At 35.2% G+C, this 19,587-nt stretch overlaps 1 protein-coding gene across 1 annotated transcript in view; it reads left to right on the forward strand.

Moving 5' to 3' along the window:
* The first annotated feature begins 359 nt into the window (after window positions 1-359).
* The window catches only part of SETX (senataxin), a 59,757-nt gene continuing 40,529 nt past the window's right edge, over window positions 360-19,587 (forward strand). The window contains 9 exon segments of the mRNA XM_020973542.2: window positions 360-539; window positions 1,607-1,817; window positions 5,814-5,923; window positions 6,593-6,812; window positions 7,815-7,934; window positions 8,799-8,970; window positions 9,144-9,231; window positions 14,130-18,494; window positions 19,306-19,405. Of these exon segments, the coding sequence (XP_020829201.1) occupies window positions 363-539; window positions 1,607-1,817; window positions 5,814-5,923; window positions 6,593-6,812; window positions 7,815-7,934; window positions 8,799-8,970; window positions 9,144-9,231; window positions 14,130-18,494; window positions 19,306-19,405 (5,563 nt within the window). The 5' untranslated portion in view covers window positions 360-362.

Raw genomic sequence — 19,587 nt, forward strand, 5'->3', positions numbered from 1 at the left:
TGGACAAGCCACTTTACCTCTCTGAGCCACAGTTTCCTCATCTGTAAAATAATAAAAATAATGTGTTGAAAGTAATTATATAAATGTTTTTTGTGAATTTTTTATATTTCATATACTTTCAATCTTCTGTGGTCAAGACTAGGTTTTCCTAACATAAAGGAATAGTACAGTTGTTAAATTGTACAACAGATTTGAATAAGGTTAATTTTAGAAACGAGAGACAAATATTTTAAATTGAAGGGTTGGTGATGTATAGTCTATATGTAAATTTATATCCACATAAGAAAATATGCCTTGAATTTTACTTAGCGCTATTTTTTCCTTCAGTATATTTTTTATTTTTTCCTGAGTTTAGGTACAGAATGAGTACGTGTCGCTGGTGTACACCAGGTGGTGAGTCCACTGTTGACTTCCTAAAGAGCTATGCTTTTGGAACACTTCCCTGTGAAGTTCTCACAGCTAATGAGGACCTCTGTTACTGCTTGGAGTGTGTAGCTGAATACCACAAAGCAAGAGATACACTGCCTTCCTTGCATGAGGTAATCGGAATAAGCCTAGAATATTAACTAAAATAAGAAAAAAGATTATTTAGAGTTTGAGCATAGAGAAGAGAATGGGTTTGAACTTTATTCACATTATCCAAAGAATTACTAATGCATATTAATTTAGAATCTGAGGACTGGAAAGTCCTAATTTGAGGATTTCTCTACAGCCTACAAAAAAAACATGGGAGAGGTTCCTTATGCCTCATTTGTTCAGTATGTTGGAATAAAATCAGTTTGTTGAGCAAGAGCATTTTCTTTTTTTCTGTATTAAGTGGATATGAGTGCTGACTTGTAAAATTAGGTGACTTGTAATCTTTTCTTCATAAACAGTTCATTTTGACACATTTTGGAAAATGTAGTAAACTTCCAGGGGCAGCAGCGTTTTCTCACCAAAGAAGCTAGTGTGTAAGATGTAATTTTCAATTGCTAACCATAAAATTTTAGATTTGCAGCCAAGATGTGCTTGGTAAGAAATGGGAAACTGGCCTGTAAAACATTTAGGGCAGGACAGCAGTGGTAAGACTATCCTTAGAATATTTGTTCTTTATTTATGAAGGATCCCAATTTTGGAGCTAACCAACATTTTCAGTTTTAAGAATAATAGCTAACCCTTCTCTGGTGTTCTCCTTTCCCAATAACACTATGAGTTAGTTAACAAGTATTATTTTCCCAAGTTTACAAATAAAATTAGTTCAGAGAGCTGAAGTACTTTTGCTCACTGATATGATACAATAGTGTTACTGGGTCAAAATAAGAATTAACTAGATTCAAGCCAAGGATACTGAATGATTTCTATCAAACTGCAAAAGAGAATTTCTGAGAAAAGGAAAATATTCATTTAATCTCTTTTGTCTCTTCCCAACCTAACCCTTCTCTATGTAATTTATACTTTTAAACAAAACAACATTTTTTATCTGACCCAGAGATTTGTTTTAAAAAGTATTGGCAGTAGTATATTACATAGTCTTCTTTAAACTTCTAAATTTCTAGTTATTGAAAAGTTTTCTGTAGATCACCATATACAGGTTTTTTCATTAATAGCTCTTTTTTTCTTCTGATAGATATTATGGGAATTTGAAACCACTCGTCTCATAAATCATTTTGAAAAATCTATGAAAGGCGAAATTGAGGAAGATGACGAACTATTTATAGTTGATGACAATGGTGAAACACAACTGTTTGGTTTCACTGGCCAAGACTTCGAAAACAAGCTTCGAGTTCCTCTTCTTGAAATACTGAAGTATCCTTATCTGCTCTTAGATGAGCATGTCAGTGAGTATCTTAGAATCATAGAACCATAACCAGTGAGGGCCCAGAATTCTATTCTCAGCCTCAGGACCAGAACCTCACACTCTTCTTTCCTCTCCTGCCTTATCCCTCACTAGTGAAAATGAAACTAGCATCGTAGCTAAGACTTTGGTATGAGTTACCATGGAAGGGTTCCTTATTGAGAAGCTTATGGCACTGCATTATCCAGTGGCTTGCAAACCATTTTCCTCTTTGAATTCCAGTGATTCAGAGCCAAAGGCTGCCTAAGTGAAAATTCTTTTCCCTTGTTTCTACTCCCTCATCCCTTATCCTCATCCATTTTAGCCCTACCCCTCTTGAGCCCTATCCCATTCTGCTCTTCCCTTCCATCATGCCTCTGGAACCTCAATTCTGTTATCAAAAACTACCTCTCAGATTAGATCTCTTCGTCTCATATTCCTTCCAGAATTCATACTTTCTTTAAATCCATTTTTCTTTCTTCTCTATTTCTATTGACAGTACCACCATTTTTCTAGTTACCCAAGTTTACAAACTCAGTCATCCTCGACTTTGCTTTTCCCCTCACTACCCTCCCCACACACACACACAAACAATGTCTTATCAGTTACCAATGTCACTTCTACTTTCACAACATTCGTCATAATTATCCTCTTGCTCCATTCACAGAGCCACCACTCTAGTTCAAGCCCTTATTATCTCTTGCCTGGACTGTTGTAGTAGTCTCTTAGTAGTAAAATCTTATCTCTGACACTCCCTATGTGACCTTGGGCAAGCCACTTAACCTCCTTGGACCTCATCTTTAAAATAAGGGCATTGGACTGGATGGCCTAAAACTTTCCTTCAAGTTTTATATTTATTTTCACTTCTATTCTCCCTCCCTCTGTACCTTCTTCTCCAATCCATTCTCCACTGCCAAAGTGATATTACTAAAGCATAGGTCTGACAGTGTCACTCGCCTGTCTACAAATCTGCAGTGGCTCTTTGTCTCCTCTATGATCAAATACAAATTCCTCTCTTTGATGTTTAAAACCCTGCACAAACCTGAATCTAGACTATCTTTCCAGACACTACTTATTCTTTCCCTTCATACTGTCTATATGCCAGCCAGATTGGCTTATGTCTTATCCCTCACGGACAGTATTCCATCTTTCATTTCAAGTTTTTGCATAGTCTGTCCCCCGTGCTTGGAATGCACTCTCTCTTCACGTCTGGATCTTGTAACCTCTAACTCAACTCAAGTGCCTCCTCCAACATAATGCCTTTCCTGATCACCCTAGTTGTTACTGCCTTTGCTGTCCCCCCAGATTACCTTGTATTTACTTTATTTATATATATATATATATGTGTATATCTATCTATCTATCTATCTATCTATATCTATATCTATATATATATATGTGTGTGTGTGTGTGTATGTATTTTAACATACATAAGACAGTGTGGCAAAATAGTTAATAGTTAGAGATCTAGTCTTGAAGTCAGGAATATCTGAATTCAAGTCCCATTGACTTATTACTCTGGGCAGGTTACTTAATCTCTTGGCCCTCTAGGCCATTGGAGTCAAACTTTGAAATGGCAGCCACTAAACCAAACATAAAGATCACATATTGACTTGGAAAACCACACGTTTATGTATTTCTTGTCTTAGTAATCTATTTTGTTAAATATTTCCTAATTACATTTTAGTCTGGCTTGGGTCATATTTGGGAGTGTTGTGAGTTGTGTGTTTCACACCTCTGCTATAGGCAACAATCTTAGTGTATAAGGAAAAGAAGGTGTCAACCTGCATTGGTAGAGGGAGTTTTCTTGCTTCCTTCCTTTCTTTCCTTCTTTCCTTTTTTAATTTTTATTTTTATTTTCAGTTCCAAATTCTTTCCCTCCTCCCTCCTCTCCCTCTCATTGAGAAGGCAAGAAAAAAGATGCCCATTATATATATGTGAAGTCATGCTAAACATATTTCCACATTAGCCATGATCCTAAACAAACAAACGAACAAATAAATAAATAGAAAAATGCTTCTATCTGCTCTCAGTTTAGAGATAGTTTTCTTACTTGGGAGTTCTTACTACCAGTGAAATCACAAATATAACCCCTATCTTTTATTCCTATGTTTTTTAATCTACTTAGATGTATACCTATTATTTCCCTGACAGAATGTAAATTTCTTAAATAGGGACTTTCATTTTTGTCTTTGTATCCTCAGCACCTCCTATAGTATCTGGCATGTAGTAGGCATTTGCCTATTGAATTGTTCTTTGTATTCATAGAAACCTGGCTCCTCCTTGAAGATACTTAACAACTTTATCTGTAGTAGGTGTATCTCCTCTCTTCCCCCTCTTCTCACTGGGTCAGAATAAGGAATAGGCATACCTTTTGCTCTTTACTTCCACTGTCAGACCCTCCATCTGCCACCATCACTCAGCAGTATCTCCTCAGATAGAACCCATGCATTGTGAGCTGCTTCTTTATTTCATTGCTGTACCTCAGAGCTCTTCAAATGTTACCCTAAAGGGTCCCTCTTCTTTTGTTTCAGTCTCTGAAGAGGTACCCTTTGTCTTTATCAAAGACAATTCTTCTGCTTACACACTTGCCCTCATCTCCTCTTGTTTCTTCTGAGAATTTGCCCCTTTGATCATCCCCTCTCTCTTTTTAATCTTCATTCTCTTATTGCCCACTGTCCACTTCCCTGACATCAAGCTGTCTGTCCCCTCAGGCTGTCATCCTCTATCTTATCTTCTTCTCACAGCGAAACTCCTGGGAAAAAGCAGTCTATACTTATTGTTTCTATTTCCTCTTTCCTACTCCTCATCCTTTTATAATCTATCTTTTAAACCTGTCACTCAACTGTTCTTTCCAAGGTTACTAATAATCTGTTGCTAAATTCAGTGACTCTTTTTCTGTTTTCATCTTTTATACCTCTTTATGTATTTGGTCTATCACTTCATCTTTCTTAAACTCTCTTCTGCCTGGATTTTCATGACACTATTCTTTCTTGGTTCTCCTCATACCTAATTGAGTATTCTTTTTCAGTCTTTATTGGATTATCGTATGTGTTCTATCTCCTATGCATAGTTTTACCATGAAGTTCTGTTCTAGTCTTTCTTTTGTTTTCTGTCTTGAATTCTTAACTCTTGATGATGCCATCAATATCCATGGGTTTCATTATCTTTATTGTAGATGATTCCCAAATCTATATCTCTAGTCCTCTTTCTCTTGAAATCTTTAACTTTAAGGATAAAGTACCACCTCCTACACAAAGTCTTTCCAGAGTCACTCCAGTTTTTTGTGTTCATATATGTCTCCCCAAAAAAATTACTTTGTATTTGTTTTGTATGTATATATATTTTTACTTATTTGGGTACATGATGATTCTTTCCAATAAAATATAGGTTCCTTGAAGGTAGAGACTGTCACTTGTGTTGTTGTAGCCTCTGAGAGTAGTGCATAGTAGATGCCTAATAACTAAATAAAAATTACAGTGCTAGGTTTGGAAGGGATCTTTGATGTCATGTGGTTCAACCTTATTTTACAGATGAAGAAAGTGAGACACAGAATAGTGAAATGACTTGTCTAACGTCATCTAGTAGAGCTTAAGTTATCTTAGCCCAAGCTCTTTCCATTATATCATGATGCTTTGAGTTGGATTTTTCTATTAAAGTGAAAATGATTCATTAGAAAACTTGTTGGGCAGCTAGGTGACGCAGTGGATAGAGCTCTGGCCTTGGAGTCAGGAGGACCTGAGTCCAAATCCAGCCTCAGATGCTTTACACTTACTATCTGTGTGACCCTGGGAAAGTCACTTAAACCCCTGATTGCCTCATCAAAAAGCACAAAACAAAACAAAAACTCATTCCCTGAAGTTTTCATGGTAATCTAATGATTCCTTTAAGTAACTTTTTATTTACCTGTAAAACCATTGAAGTTAACAGAATGGGCTACTTTAATTTTAGCTGATATATATTTTCATCTTGTATTTACTGTGTTTTTCTTTCTATTTAGATGAATTATGTGTTGAAGCACTTTGTAGGATGGAGCAAGCTAACTGCTCCTTTCAGGTATTTGACAAACATCCAGGGATCTATTTGTTCTTGGTACATCCCAATGAAATGGTGAGTTGTGAATGTGCTATGGCTGTGAAGTAATATTCATTGCATATTTCGGCTCTTATACTATGTTGTTTTTGTCATTACTAAAGCCTTCCATTAATAATATTACCTATAATATTTAGTTGCATCAAATTGATATTTTTATGATGTGACATACTGTTGTATAAAGAAATTTTGAGGGGGCAGCTAGGTGGCTCAGTGGATAGAGCACCAGCCCTGGATTCAGGAGGTCCTGAGTTCAAATCCGGCCTCAGACACATAACACTTACTAGCTGCATGACCCTGGGCAAGTCACTTAATCCCATTGCCTAGCCTTAAAAAAAAAAAAAGAAATTTTGAGTCACAGTTTGTATCTTGTTCTATGAGGACTGTTTGATTTCAGTTTTGAAAATATATCTTATAATTCAAAACATTTTCAAAAAATTCTTAAATTTTACACTACAAGTTTACAGATTTTTATACAGAGGTAAAAAACAGAAACATAGAATCATAGAAAGCATTCATTCTTATTACATTTCTCATTTTAAAATGAATTTCATAATAAGCTTCTTTCTGATCTGATTATTTTAACCAACAGCTTTAATTTAGAGTTGTTTTGATTTAATTAAAAATACCAAGTCTCATCATAGTTCTCGATCTTTTTAATATGTGCTTTTTCTTTCTTTCATATAGGTTCGACGATGGGCTATTCTAACAGCCAGAAACTTGGGCAAGGTAGACAGAGATGATTACTACGATTTACAGGAAGTCTTAACTTGCTTGTTTAGAGTTATTGAGTTGGGGCTTTTAGAAAGTCCAGATATTTACACTTCTTCAGAATTCGAGAAGGGCAAACTTGTCCTTCTGCCATCTCACATGTATGACACAAGTAACTACAAAAATTACTGGTTAGGTAAGTTTTGTTCTTAATGTGTTGGATTTTCTCAGTTGATTTCAGGTGTCCTGCATGGGAATTCTTCTCCATTTGTGATGTGATTACAAGATTGTTATCTAGTATCTCCCAGGTGCTACTAGTTCTTATTCTGTCATTGGAATAACTTTAGAAAGCCCTAAATTTTCAAGAGTATTTAAGAGGAGTCATGTGAACTCTTGAAGTTATATCTAAAACTCAAACCTCTTTATAAATACCATTACAAAAAAGTTTAAATCTTTGCAACTAAAGTATTGTCAAACACTAACCAATGGACCTCTTCTTTAAAGCAATATTTGATGTAACAAAATTTTATTACCACAGAAGAATTTTAATAACATTTGGCCTTTAATGCTTTTTTTCATCTGTGAGTTTTTCTAGTGGGAAAACAAAGGAAAAGTATTTTTTAAAACTGTATATCTGAGATAAATTTATTCTATATATGATCACAATCATCTGAGATGATTGTCTACTCAACAAAAATTTCTCTCTTTTTTCATCGAATTGATTGCCCTAAATTTTCAAGTGCCTTGGGAGTATTTAAGGGTTGTGTAGAAATGCCTTTGGTTTTTCCTTTTTTCCTTTTTCTTTTTCTTTTTTTAGGCAATTGAGGTTAAGTGACTTGCCCAGGGTCACACAGCTAGTTAAGTGTCAAGGGTTTGGTCTGAGGCCAGATTTGAACTCAGGTCCTCCTGAATTCAGGGCGGGTGCTCTATCCACTGCACCACCTAGCTGCCCTAAAATGCCTTTGTTTTAGACTGCCAAAAGTAGTTTCTTCATTGAGCTTTGTCTAAAGAACTCAAAGCTGCCATGCATTACTCATTTAGTCCCTGCTGAATAGTTCCTTTGGCCAACTACATCTTTTTAATATGTTGTTAATCTTAAGATTTCAGAGAAACAGTAAATTATATTTCATGAATCTATATGTTGCTGTTCATTTTTGAGGAGCTGATGATTTCAGGGAAATATGAAATTGTTTTTCAGGAATCTGTATGTTGCTAACTATTCTTGAGGAGCAAGCAATGGATTCTTTGTTGCTGGGCTCAGACAAGCAAAATGATTTTATGCAGTCAATACTTCACACCATGGAAAAGCAATCAGATGGTAACAAACTACTTGGGCAAAATACTTTGACATACTATAATGCAGAAACTCTTAATTTGTTAATGTCACTGTGAGAATTTGCTTTACTGTGAACAAATCCAGTTTTATTTCCTCCTTTTATTGTTCAGTGTCAGACCTAGATTTGGTGATGGTGATTTGGATAACTTTTGGAAAGCTATTAAGACAATGCCTGACTAGTATGGGAAGGGTGTGTGGGAAGGGGGGAGAAGAAACTTTTATCTTAATTTATTGTAATTCTGCTCTTGACAAACGTCATTAAACACAAGCAATTCTCTATACAAAACAAAACCAAAAAATTGCACATGAAAGCACGAATCTATAAATGGTACAGCTGTCCTGCTAGTCTGTGTCTTTTTTCTGAACTTCTTTCTGTTCTTTTCTGTGCATCTTTTTTACAATGCTAAAATGACCCTCTTTTCTTCTTTTTTGGCATCTGTGTTACTAGTATTAAAGCAAAACAAAAAGACAAAATCAGTCTACTTTGTAACAATTATATACAGCCAAGTAAAACATATCTATACTTAGTCCATGTCCAAAAATGTATATCTTTCCCTTGAGTGTCCCAAATGGGAGAAACACTTTTACAAAAATCATAATTGTGTACCACCATACTTGTATAACATTTATAGTAGAGACTTTGATAGACCTCCCTTGAAAATAAAAAAAAAAATCACATCTCTTTCTTTAAAAGTGGCTAGTATGTTTTATTTAAAGTTTCTTGTTGCTAAGCTTTTAATTTTGTATACATTTAATAATGACATTTGGGGTGAAAAATATACAGTTATCTGTAGAAGTTTTTCTCAAATCTTCCTCTCATTGAACTATTGTTAATTTATATTTCAGAGGATAGTGTGGATCCTTTCTGGCCAGCATTGCATTGCTTCATGGTGATTCTGGATCGCCTTGGCTCAAAAGTCTGGGGTCAACTTATTGATCCCATTGAAGCATTCCAGACCATTATTAACAATGTGAGCTACAACAAAGAAATTCAAAATATACGCAATAGTTCCACAAGGTTAGTTCCATTAACTTCTCTTTGATGTGTGGCACATAGGAGGTGCTTAATAAATCCTTTTTGATTGATTTAAAAATCTCTTTGTGTTAGTTTTGTGCTAGTATATAATCCCTTTACTCTTGGAGTATATTTCTCTATTCAAAGTACTTTTATTTATTTCTTAATGTTTTAAGGACGAAGTTAGAGCCTGAGTCAGATTTGGAGGAAATGGTGACTTGCAGCCAGATTGTGTACAATTATAATCCCGAAAAGACCAAAAAGGTATAAAAAACTTAATATTTGTTTTGAAAAAATAAATGAAATTGTGCTGCCTTTTTATGCTAAAGAAGTTAGGATTACAGTTGAATAATGTTCTGCATAATAATTTGGCTTTTCTGACTTTACTAACATACATGTTGACTTTTAAAAATTTTTTTTCAATGAACAAAATCTATTTTCTCTCCCATCTCCCTCCTTTCCCATTGAAAAAAAAGAAAAAAAAACCCTCATAACAAATATGCATAGTCAAGGAAAACAAATCCCATACTGGCCATATCCAAAAAAACTTATGTCTCATTCTGTACTCTGAGTCCATCACCTCCATCAGAAGGTGGGTAGCATGCTTCATCTGGAATTTTAGTTGGTTATTGTGTTGATAAGACTTCTTAAGTCTTCCAGAATTGTTTGTTTTTATGATGTTGTTACAAATGTATAAATTATCCTCCCAGGTCTGCTTACTTCATACAAGTCTTCCTAGTTTTCTTTGAAAACATCCCTTTCACCATTTTTTGCTACACTGTAGTATTCCATTATACTCCCCTTAATTTCCAATTTTTTGCCACTCTGGAAAGCTGTTATAAATATTTTTACTTACCTGTGGGTCCTTTCTTTCTGTTTTCAATTTCTTTGGAATATATTCACCTGTGTTACTGGGTCAAAGAGTGTGCACAGTTTTATTGACTTTTTGGATGTAGTTCTAAATTGCTTCCAAAAGTGGTTGGACCAATTCACAGCTGTATTGACAATGCATTGATTTGTCTGCTTTCAGTCCCTCTACTATATTTTAAGAATCTAAGCAATGGCTAGATTATAAGAATCTAAGCATCTTGATGGAGACAGGCTAGACCTTATATACAGAAAGACTGTGGGAGGGATCTAGGAGTGGCCAGTAAGCTGGGGTGAACAGAACATCCTGGGACCTGGAATGGCCAAGGGAGAATGGCGCCTGGCTAGGATTAAGGGTGGGAAATGGCCAGGTGCCATAGGGAGGTAAGACAGAGGAAGGCCAGGCTAGGTTAAGGGTAACAGAATTGGGAGATTGGGTGTAGCCACAATGAAAAGTCAGTTGATGGGATTATAGCCTCAGGAGAAAGCCAGAGATTTGGCTATGTGGGAAAGTCCAGGGTTTTTCTTTTCTGGGGTCCAGATCCCAACCCCATCATTCTCCCCTCAAACAAATGGGACCCAAATTCTTTTGGGGTAAGGGATGAAGGTCTTGGCTTCTGAAACTGCTTCCTACTGGCAAGGGGTGTAGAGCTGTCCGTGCCTTGAGGGGGTCCAAAAGAGGAGGTTGACTGGAACTGAGCACAGGCTGCATCTAGGGAATGATGGGGAGACCTTGGCTGGTATCCACTGTTTGCTACCAACTGTAGGTGAATGTCTGGAGTTATTTCAAATGGAATTACTTATTCTGTCTCTTCCTACTGGATTTTTTTTTTTGTAGCACAGAGAAATATTGATGATTTATATGGGGTTTTTAAATATCCTACAAGTATGATAAAGAAAGTTGCTGTACTTAATCTTTTTTGTCTAAAACTCCTTTGGTAATCTGGTGAAGCTAGTAGGTTCACCTTCTCAGAATAATGTTTTAAAATGCACAAAATAAGATACATAGGGTTACAAAGGAGACCAAGTATATTGAAATTCTATTCACAGACTCCGGGTTAAGAGAACCTTTGCCACAGCATCTTTGCTACTATTTTATTTAAAATTTTTGTCTCAGTATTCACTGGGGATGTTGGTATATCGTTTTCTTTCTCTGTTTTGATTCTCCTTGATTTAGATAATAAGACAATATTTGTATTATAGCAGAAATTTGGCAGGACCCTTTCTCCTTTTCTTTCAAATAGTTTATATTGGAATTAGTTGTTCTTGGAATGTCCAATGACATTTGCTTGTAAATCTCTGTTTTTGAAGTTTCCTCCTTTGGGAGCCTATTTATCTCTAGCTTAGTGGTTTTTCCCCTTAAGATTGTTATTTAAATTCTCTGTTTCTTAGTCTGTTTATTTGGGTACTGTGTGTTTTTGTATGTATTCATCTGGTTCATTTAAGTTGCTGATTTTCATTGGCATAGAAATGGGCCAAATTGTTTCTAGTAATTTTCTTCATTTCCTTTTTAATTTTGGGTACTGGTAATTTGGTTTCCTTCTTTTTAAAAAATAAAATTAGCTAATGGTGTATTTTCTTTTTTTTTTTCTTTAAAAAGTAAGCTTCTAGTTTTATTAATTCAGTGAGGCTTTTTGTTTTTGCTTTGATATTCAGAATTTCTCTTTCAGTTTTTAATTGAGGTTTAAAATTTATTAGTTTTCTGTTTTTTTATTTGCATTCCCAATTCATTGATTTGTTTGTTCCCTTTTTTGTTGATCAAAGTATTTAGAGATACAAACTTTCCCTTAAGAGGCTGCTTAAGCTGTATCCCCCAAATTTTGTTATGTTGTCTCATTGTCATGATCTTAAAAGAATTATCTGTTGTTTCTGTGATTTGTTCTTTGACTCACTAATTCTTTATGATTGTTATTTAGTCTCCAGTTAATTTTTAATCCTGTCTTCAGTCTTTCATTAACTATAAATGAATATATATAATAAACTGTCTTTAGTATTTCTACTTTTATGCATTTATTTATGATGTTTTATGCTATCATATACATATATATATATATATATATTATATATATGTATATATATATATATATATATGTTGATCTTTGTAAAGGTGCTGTGTATAACTGAAAAACATGTATACTGCTTTCTATTTCCATTCAGTAATCTTATCAAATCTAACTTTTCTGAAATTCTCTTCTGGTCCTTAACTTTTCTGATGCATTTTTTTTTTGGTTTGATTTTTTTTCTAGGTCTGAAGTGGATAAATTGAGATCTCCAATTATCATCATTTTACTGACTGTTTCTCCCTGTAACTTGTTTAGCATTTGCTTTAGTATTTAGATATGCTATGCCATTTGGTATGTGTATAATGAAGTATTGATATTAATTAATTTTTTGGTACTTTTTGACTGTCAACTGGACTGGAACTGGCCTCTAACCTGTCCAGAGCCAAACAGAGCAGGCTAGAGATAGGAGAGTCAGGACACAAACAGAAGTTTAATTTCAAAGTGAGGAAACCCTTGCAAGTGGAAATCCTCCTGAGGAAGAGGGCTTAACATGTTGGGGCAAAGGCAATGCTTTATATACATAATTGGGCTGGACCAAAACATAATCATTCTTAGCTGTTCTCATGGAAGGCTCATGCATGAACAGTGCAAACATTCCTGAGTCCTGTGGAAATAGTCTCCAAGTTAATTGTCTCCCAAACAAACAGAACCAGAGTTAGGGTAGTGGGATCAGGAGTGCAATACCTGGTTGTGTTCAGCTAATTTAGCTGTTACAAGAAACAGAGATTGTGAGCATGTCAAAAGGTGTGATGGATGGCTCTAAGGTCCCTGAGAAGTAGGGGCAATGAACACCTGGTGCTGGTCAAAGCAATAGGCTTTGTCAGAGGGTGAGATCATCAACAAAGGGTTATTATGCCAAGCTCAGGGCACAGCCTGCTTGCTGGGCCTTAACACTGGGAAATAGGGTATCTCCAAATATCTTGACACAACTTAAATGTAGTTTCCCCGTTCTCTTTAAATCACATCATTTTTGGTGTCACCTTGACTGAGATTATGATTGCTACTTGTTCTTTTTGAGTTCAGCTAAAGAATAATAGATTTTGCTCCAGCCTTTTATTTTAAATTTGAAATTTTAGGTTTCAAATATCTAGAGCACTCTCCTTCTTCATCTCCATCTCCTGGCTTCCCTGGCTTCCTTCAATCCCAGTTAAAATCCTATCTTCTAAAAGAAGCCTTTATGGCTCTCCCTTAATGCTAATGCCTCCCCAGTATATCCTGTATATATCTTATTTATATACTATTGTTTGCATGTTGCCTCCCCTGTTAGACTGTAAGCTTCTTAAGAGGAGCTTTTTTTTTTTTTGTATCCCTACAAAGGCGCAGTGCCCGGCACATAATAAAAAAAAAAAAGACTGACTGACTGACCAATTGATTGATTGAAGTGAATGTCTTAAAAAGAAAAGAGAACGTGCGAAAGAACCCTTGTAGTGAGTAGAATAGAGAATCATTTAGGGAAGGTTAAACAATTGCCTTGAGTCATTGAGGGACCACTTGAAATTAAACAGCATAAATTTGTCATGGACCCAATTAACAGCTCTTTGTAACTTTAGCTTTGTTCAGTCGTTAATACCATGCGTTTTTATAGTCTTTTACCATTTACAATTATTTTCCTTTACTTTATCTTACTTGATATTCACTACAACCTAATGGGGTATAATTATTATCCTCATTTTACAGATGAGGCTACTGAAGCTCAGTGGAGGTTAAATGATTTGCGTAAGATCAAGCAACTAGTGAGTAGCAAATCTAGGACTACACCCAGGTTTTACAATGTAATATAATTTTTGGACACCAGGCAGCATCTGCCTTGGCCATCTTTCAGCATACTAACTACACAGATATAGTTGTACATGTGAATTTCCAGAAGGCAAAATATAGAGTTTTGGCGGGTTAGTAGAAGAAGAAGACAGGTCTAGAAGGAGATGGAAACTGACTGAAGGAGGAGGAGAATGGACTGAAGAAACTCAGTAGTATTTAGTGTATCTGAGTTGGGAGAGGTATAGAAATGTATCTTCAGGTTACCTTCATACTAAATTCTAACTTGTTTCTACCCACTGGCTTTTATATTTAAAAATAATTTAATAACATAAATATTATAAAAGTTTAGCAATATATCTTGTTTAATGCTTTCAACTTTAATCTGTATGTTAAAGTAGTTAATCATAGCCTAGAAAGCCTTTATGTTAAATAGTTCATTTTTAACTAAATATCATTGTATTTTTTTAACCTTAGGATTCAGGATGGAGATCAGCTATTTGCCCTGATTACTGCCCCAACATGTATGAAGAAATGGAAACATTAGCCAGTGTGCTTCAGTCTGATATTGGACAAGACATGCGTGTTCATAATAGCACATTTCTTTGGTTTATACCTTTTGTTCAGTCCCTCATGGATCTCAAGGATTTGGGTGTAGCTTACATAGTAGAGGTTATTCATCATCTGTATTCAGAAGTCAAAGATGTCCTCAACCAAAAAGTAGCAGTATGTGACACAGTCACTGAGTTTTTCCTTCTGATATTGGTGTCAGTAATTGAACTGCATAGAAATAAGAACTGTTTGCATTTGCTGTGGGTTAGTTCTCAGCAGTGGGTAGAAGCAGTAGTGAAATGTGCTAAACTTCCTACCACAGCATTTGCACGGAGTGCTGAAAAGACATCTGGAAGCTACTCCAAAGGAGCAACTGTTATATCTTCTATGCCTTTGCACTCAATTCCATCTAATTCTGTACAGCTTGCTTGTGTGCAGCTGATCCGAAGTCTTCTTAGGGAAGGTTGCCAGCTTGGACAGCAAACTCTTTGTAAACAATTCTTAGACAAACTCAACTTGTGTCTGAGGGGAAATTTGTCCCTTGGTTGGCATTTAAATAGTCAGGAGACCCTAGAATTACAAACATGTTTGAAACAAATCATTAAAAGCAAAAAAGTCAGAGGATTACCATGTAGCACTTTTGTGGATAGGACCATAACATGTAAAAACCCCTCTGTAATTTACACTAAAGAAGAAAGTGATACAACTATGGAGAAATCAAAAAAGGATACATGTTCTCAGGACAGTTCTAGTCCATCATTTTCTAAAGAACCACCGAGAGCTGATGTCTGTCAAGGACAAGAGAGTCCATCTCTAAGAAGAAATTACAGTTGGGAGGAGGAAAATAGGCAAACATACTTAAAGGAGTCAAAACTAGATGACCATTTTTCAAATAAATCATGCTCAAAGCAGGAAAAAAACCCTGATGCTAACAGATCTCATAATCATGAAATTTTAGATAATGTAGAAAAACAGAAGTGTACTGAAGAGAACAGCTCCACAAATATACAACAGAATTTGGCTTCAGAAAATAATGGAGTGGAAGGAGGATATGACAGAACAGCAAATTTTCAGGCATGTTTGATGACAACTGACTCTAGATCTGATTCTCCTCAAAATGAATCAAGCTCAAGTGATGATTCCCGTTCAAAGAATGATTCTGGCTTTAGGAACTCAAAGTTTAGGAGTAAAGCACAGAAAGATGAATTATGTGCAAAATTATTACAGGTAATGAAGGAACACAAAAAAACCACCATGGTCGCCAGCGTTAACAATTTAGAATCAAAGCAGAGTTCAACCAATTTGGAGAGTCATAATTCATGCAAAGATGTGGATGTTCAGAAAGGGTTTGCCTTAATACAGAAAACACAGACAGAGCCTTGTATTATTCCAGAGGAAACAACAAATGAAGAGCAAGAATCAAGAAATGGTTATTCATTGGTTGAAAAGAAAAAGTCAGATGATAGACAGCTAGATCCCTTAACATTTCATAAAAAAGATAACCTACCACAGGAAAGTGATAGTGATGAAGATGATGATGATATGGTTTCACTTAAAACAATTAGAAACACCTTATTGAAAAAGAAATGTCAGCTTATACATCATACAGATAGGCATGAATCAAAGGACAGTAATTGTGAGGAAACTAATAATGATAATGATTATGTTCCACATAATTTGACAAGAGAAGAAGTGCCTCCTCAGAACTTTAAATTTAATACCTTAACAGATTCTGAAGTAGACAAAGACCTTGATATTCCTTTCATAGTCCATACCAGTGTTCTTAATTTCCCTTCAGATTCAACTCAAGAAAATTCTTACCAGCTACGGAGAAAAGTGAAAAATGTTAGGAGTCTTTCTGTAGTTAACGAAATTACTGAATTAACCTCTGTTGTGGAGACCACCAGAAATCAAGTTATAATCATTTCAGATGATGATGATGATGATGGTGATGGTGATGAAAGATCACCAAATCTTCAGAAACAAATTAAAACAGATAAAATAGGCATTAAGAGAGAATTTGCAGAAGAGTATCCTTCAACTTCTAATGCCATTTTGGAAAAGAAACTAGAAAAAGAAGAGAAAACAAAATCCCCTTTACTTGATGAGGAATCTGACTCACAGTTTTTTGAATTTGAAACTCCATATGAAGTATTTTCTGTTTGGCAAGATTCTGAACCGGAGAGCAAAAATTCTGTTCAGGAAAGTGAATCAGAACAAGATTCTTTTTTGACTTCAACAGGTAAGAGTGCCATAGATGATCAGACAAATGATTGGGATTATGATACTGATTATATATCTGATGAAGTTATTCAAAAGGTAGCAGAAACTCTTGAAGAACGTTTACAGTCACAGTGCGGTGTTTTTCCCAAGGAGAAATTTCAAATTGAATCAAAGAGTAAGAAACAGCTATCTAAAGCACCTATGGCTGAAGATCTTTCATTATGTTTAAGAAGTGTAGACAAACCTCATATTTGTATTTCTGGGGATCTTACTGAAGAGCACACTAAAAATGTAGATGAGAAGGAGGAGAAAGAATCTACATCCACTCTTTCAGCATCACCTAATTTAAAATTTGAAATTTCCTCTGAAGAGTCAGGTGAACAGTATTCTCCTCAGTCTCTTTCCAGTCCAAAACTTAGCGGAAAACCATCACTTTCTAAAAATTCAAAGAAAACCAGTATTAATCCCCCAAGAAGGCAAAACAAAAAAATGAATCAAGCTAGTCCCAAAAAGATACTTTGTAGAACAGTGCCTGCTGTGATTCCTCCAAAGAAATTTCGCCAGTGTCCTGAACCAACTTCAACTGCTGAAAAACTGGGTTTGAAAAAGGGGCCTCGAAAAGCATTTGATTTGTCCCAGCGATCTTTAGATTACGTAGTGAAGTTACGTGACCATGGAAAAACTGCAGGTGAAGTTGATACTCGGCAAAAGAAGAAGACAAAGTTAATTACTCCTCAGACTCTGGTTGTCAAAAATAACAAGAAAATGTTGGCATGTCAGGATCTTCAGTTTTTAAGACAGATGAGACCCAAGTCCCACAGAAACCAACAAGGACTTTCTGCCACTCACAGTAAAGACTGTTCTCCAAAGTCAATTACAAAACCAGTCCAGAATTCTGAAACTGTTATTCAAGCATCTTCTGGACCCAGTGACAATTTTAAAGAAAAAAACAAGCATGCCTCAAGCAATGATAAAAAGCATCAAAGAAAAAGCTCATTTTCTGAGACAGAAACAGTTAAAGGAAAAAGTCTATCACCGGTTGCTAATGACAGTCCTCTTTCTACCAAACAAAGTTGTACAGAATTAAATGTTAGAGCAGAAACAAATGAAGCCATTGTTTCTACTTCAAAGAGCCCTTTGTCTAACTCATCTTCTGTTGGAGGTGACCTAACAAGGGTTGTCCAACCCTTATCTTGTTTTCATTCTGAGGGAACAACTTTTAGAGAGGCAGACTCTGATGTTAACAGTGATACAGAGGAAAATAATTTGTTTTTAACACAATATGATCCTGTAGATATGGAATTAAGTTCACAGGTAGAGAGTTTTCATGACTTTGAAGTTCCTGTTGGAAAAGATACAGTAGAAATGGAGGAAGATTCTAAAAACCTTACTGGGGACAGGGCTTTGAGTATTATAAAGTGTAAGCACAAAGATTGTACTGACATTGTGGAAAATCTGGATGAATTTTGCTCTATACATTCTGAAGCTAAAGTGTCTGATGACTGTGTTTTTGCTAAACCAGGCTTACCACTTTCACTGTCAAACAAAACTGTAAAGTCTACTACTAAGATTTTTAGTTCAAGTAGTAATTCACGAAATGCTCATCTTTCTAGAGCTATAGAAAATAGTTTAAAACTCCCACCAGCTTCAAAAAATCAAACAAATTTGAAAGCCACAACTACGTCAAAATTAATGCAACCACTTTCTCCATTAGTTCAAAAGCCAATTTCGAATGAGGGGGAAAATTTGTCTAACATTCTTCAACCACAGAATATGCAGACTTCTCCAAATTACTTCAACAGACCTGCTCCACCAAGTCTCCTTGAGAAGAAAAGAACTTTTCAAGCTTCCTCTGTTGCAAATTTTCCTGTGTGTCAATCTGTATTTGACAGCTTTGTTAAGGAGATTTTAAAATGGAAGTATGAAATGTTTGTAAATTTTGATCAGTTTGGGCCTCCAGCAGATCTTTGCCAGTCGTCCTTAAGATCTGTTCCTGTCACATTTCAGGACTCTCAAGACTATCTAAATGTTTTTTTCCCTTTGCTGATGTTGAATACTTTTGAAACAGTAAGTATGTATCTTTGCCTTTATGAAATTTGCCATTCTCCTGTCTTTTCTGATTGACAAAGCATATTTTTAAAATTAATTTTTAGTGAAAAGAATTTTTTTCTCCTCTCTATCCCACCTCACACCTTAAGAAATGAAAAAAAGAAAGAAAAAACAAATCCTTGTAACAAATATGCATAGTCAAGCAAAATGAATTTCTGCAATAGCCATATCTTTAAAAATGTCTACTTCAGTGATCAGGGTATATTGTTAAAATGTTTAGCTTCAGTTGTCCTCTAGATTCAGATTTTAGATGTATTTAAGATTTCCACCATGCCTATTTCCAAAAGGATTTGAAGTACTTTGCAGATTAAAACATGGGACAAAATATGGCTATTTAAAGATAGAACAGAGATTTTCTGAAGGACAAGATAGTTCAGCTGAGATATATAAAACTTTTAACTCTAAAGCTTCATATAAATGTGAGTTATTTGTATATTTCAGCCACTTGATTTGAACAGATTATAGCTTTCAGGCAATTAATTTTTCCTCCATTTTAAATTCATTGATACTTTTCATTTTGCCACAGCATACTTCCCAGTTAGCTCCTATACAAAATACATTTGTTATTAATGGAAAGGGAAGGGTGTGTCCCTTAACATGAATAATGTGGTACTAACTACAAATTTTGCTCTAATCCAGTCATTTCCATATCTGGATATTCTAATTATGAATTGTTGCTGAGATATAATATGATTTTTAAAATTGTATTTTAAAGAATGGTTTCCTAAAATGTTTTATTGTTCTTAATTTGCCACTTTATTGTGTTTAGGTGGCCCAAGAATGGATTGACAACCCAAAGAAAGAGAATGCCTATAAGCTCCATTTACGAAGCTTTTCTCCTGGTGACATAAATTGTGGGCAGTTTGTGGGTAATTTTTTTTTTCATTTTTAAAGAGTTTTGAGAAATAGGTTCAGGTACTCTGTTTTTTTAATAAGAAGATAGGAATATTTGTCAATTGGATGTTTCTCATTTAAAAGAAAACCTGTCCAGCTGAATTTGTATCTACTTATAAAAATGTTTTTAATGTTAAATACTGATGGCCATTCAAGT

This window comes from Phascolarctos cinereus, unplaced genomic scaffold (assembly GCF_003287225.1).
Source record: "Phascolarctos cinereus isolate Bilbo 61053 unplaced genomic scaffold, phaCin_HiC Scaffold_2;HRSCAF=192, whole genome shotgun sequence".
Taxonomy (NCBI): Eukaryota; Metazoa; Chordata; class Mammalia; order Diprotodontia; family Phascolarctidae; genus Phascolarctos; species Phascolarctos cinereus.